The sequence below is a fragment of the Plecotus auritus genome, assembly GCF_963455305.1.
Source record: "Plecotus auritus genome assembly, chromosome: 1".
NCBI lineage: Eukaryota > Metazoa > Chordata > Mammalia > Chiroptera > Vespertilionidae > Plecotus > Plecotus auritus.
The window spans coordinates 81,437,856-81,440,678 of record NC_137770.1 but is presented as its reverse complement, the minus strand read 5'-3'; the positions used below and the strand labels follow the sequence as shown (position 1 = coordinate 81,440,678).

General features: G+C 44.3%; 1 protein-coding gene across 1 annotated transcript; it reads left to right on the top strand.

Moving 5' to 3' along the window:
- Positions 1–457: 457 nt before the first annotated feature.
- Positions 458–1,453, top strand: OR6S1 (olfactory receptor family 6 subfamily S member 1; the record flags this gene model as incomplete). Its single annotated transcript, XM_080647430.1, has 1 exon — positions 458–1,453. The coding sequence occupies one exon, from the start codon at positions 458–460 to the stop codon at positions 1,451–1,453; it is 996 nt and encodes a 331-aa protein (XP_080503556.1).
- Between the last annotated feature and the right edge of the window lie 1,370 nt (positions 1,454–2,823).

The following is a 2,823-nucleotide window of genomic DNA, read 5'->3' as shown; positions in this document are numbered from 1 at the left end:
GGAAACCTTTGCCAGCTCTAAAATCAATTAGATAAGGACCTCAGATTCTTCATATTTTTGTGTTTGTTTGTTTGTTAATTCTCACTGGAGGATATTTTTCCTTTGATTTTTAGAAAGAATGGAAGGAACAGAAGGAGGGGGAGAGAGAGAAAGAAAGAAACATCTCACATAGATTGGTTGCCTCCCTCATCTCTCATGCAGCCCTTGTTGGAGCAAACCTGCAACCCAGGTCCATGCCCTTGACCAGGAATCGAACCTGCAACCCTCCAGTGCATGGGCCACTGCTGTAACCACTGAGAACACTGACCAGGGCTCTTCAAAATCTTAACAGAAGATAGGATTGGAGAAAGTGGGGATATGTATGCCATATCATGATAAAATACGTTTCAGGATTGTGCTGGAAAAGACATGTCCTCACCACGATTATGTTCATGTTGTTGCACAGGTGGGAAAGATCATGGCTCTTGGTGGGAACCAGAGCAGTGGTGTGACAGAGTTCATTCTGGCAGGTGTCCCAAATCTCAACAACACAAAAGAAGAATTGTTTTCTGTCTTCCTGCTTATCTATCTGCTGACTCTAACAGGCAATGTGTTGATTGTTGGGGTGGTAGGAGCTGATACTCGCTTGCAGACTCCCATGTACTTCTTTCTGGGTAACCTGTCCTGCCTAGAGATCCTGCTCACTTCTGTCATAATTCCCAAGATGCTGAGCAACTTTCTCTCAAGGCAACACACTATTTCCTTTGCTGCATGTATTACCCAATTCTATTTCTACTTCTTTCTTGGGGCCTCTGAGTTCTTGCTGCTGGCCGTCATGTCTGTGGATCGCTACCTGGCCATCTGTCACCCTCTGCACTACCCCTTGCTCATGAATGGTACTGTGTGCTTTCGGGTCGCCTTGGCCTGCTGGATGGGGGGACTCCTCCCTGTGCTTGGCCCCACAGTCGCTGTGGCCTTGCTTCCCTTCTGTGAACAAGATGCTGTGGTGCAGCACTTCTTCTGTGACAGTGGCCCACTGCTCCGTCTGGCATGTACCAATACCAAAAAGCTGGAGGAAACTGACTTTATCCTGGCCTCTCTTGTTATTGTATCCTCACTGATGATCACTGCCGCGTCCTATGGCCACATAGTCCTAGCAGTCCTGCGCATCCCCTCTGCCTCAGGCCGTCAGAAGGCCTTCTCTACCTGTACCTCTCACTTGATGGTGGTGACGCTCTTCTATGGAAGTGCCATTTTCCTCTATGTGCGGCCATCACAGAGTGGCTCTGTGGATACTAATTGGGCAGTGACAGTGGTAACTACATTTGTGACACCATTGCTGAATCCATTTATCTATGCCTTGCGCAATGAGCGAGTCAAGGAAGCTTTAAAAGATATGTTTAGGAAGGTGGTAGAAGGCTTCTGGGGGGATCTTTTACTTGCTAAGCGTTGCAACAAGAAAATAATGACGTGAAAAGTAAAGGAGCATAATATCCAATCTTAAGTCCAAGTATTCTCTATTGTCATTCTCTTCCCTAGTATAATCATGGACATCATCACCAAATGACTGCGTTCCGGAACTATTATGGAACTCTAGAGTCATCAAGTCTCTTTCAGGAAAAAATTCCTTGATTTTATCTCACACATAAATCTATATAATTATTGATAAAGCATAATCAATACCATCATTACATCATAAGACCCTCCGATCTGTGAGATGCTGGAATTCAAAGCTAGGCAATCTGGTTCAAGATCTTAACCTAAGGGTCCATGATCACCAGGGAATCATCTAAGGAGGGGCTTCAGAAAATTTATAAGCCTCATTGGTATGTAAATTTTATGTGTCTGAGCATATATGTATTTGTCCAGGAAAATGGTTCTGTAGCTTTAATCCAAGTCTTGGATCTAAATGTGACCTTCGCCAAAACTGATGTAAAAATGGATTTAAAATTCTCAGTAGACCCCTAATTGGTTTGGCTCAGTGGATAGAGCTTCAGCCTGTGGACTCAAGGGTCCCAGGTTTGATTCCTATGAACGGCATGTACCTTGATTGTGGGCATAGGGGGTGTGCAAGAGGCAGCTGATTGATGTTTCTCTCTCATTGATGTTTCTAACTCTCTCTCCCTTTTCCTTCCTCTCTGTAAAAAATCAATAAAATATATTTTTAAAAAATTCTCAGTAGAATCTTACAATTGTTTATGAATATCAATAATTAAAAGAATTCCTATAATAAAGAATAAATAAAAATAAAATACACATATTATCTGGATATTTGTGTTCATACTTTCCAAAACAATTGCATTTACTGTCAGATGGAAAAGAGGTAAAACAAACGTAATAAGTGTCTTATTCACTTCTCCACAGCAATCCAAGGTGCCTCTGGAAAAGCAGTTCAAAGAGAAATTTCATGAATAATAGCATTTAAAGTATTTTCCTAGTTTGCACTTTATTACAAAGAGGAATTTAAAAGAGCACTCATTTTATCACTGGATTGTGTTCCTTTCCTTTTTCCATCTTTTTAATTCTTACTAGAGGCCCGGTGCACGAAATTCGTGCACGGGGGAGGGGGGGGGTCCCCTCAGCCCAGCCTGCATCCTCTCCAATCTGGGACCCCTCGAGGGATGTCCGACTGCCCGTGGGATCGGGCTTAAACGGGCAGTCGGACATCCCTCTCACAATCCAGGACTGCTGGCTCCCAACTGCTTGCCTGCCTGCCTTCCTGATTGCCCCTAACCACTTCTGCCTGCCAGCCTGATCACCCCCTAACCACTCCCCTGCCAGCCTGATTGATGCCTAACTGCTCCCCTGCCAGCCTGTTTGCCCCTAACTGCCCTCCCCTGCAGG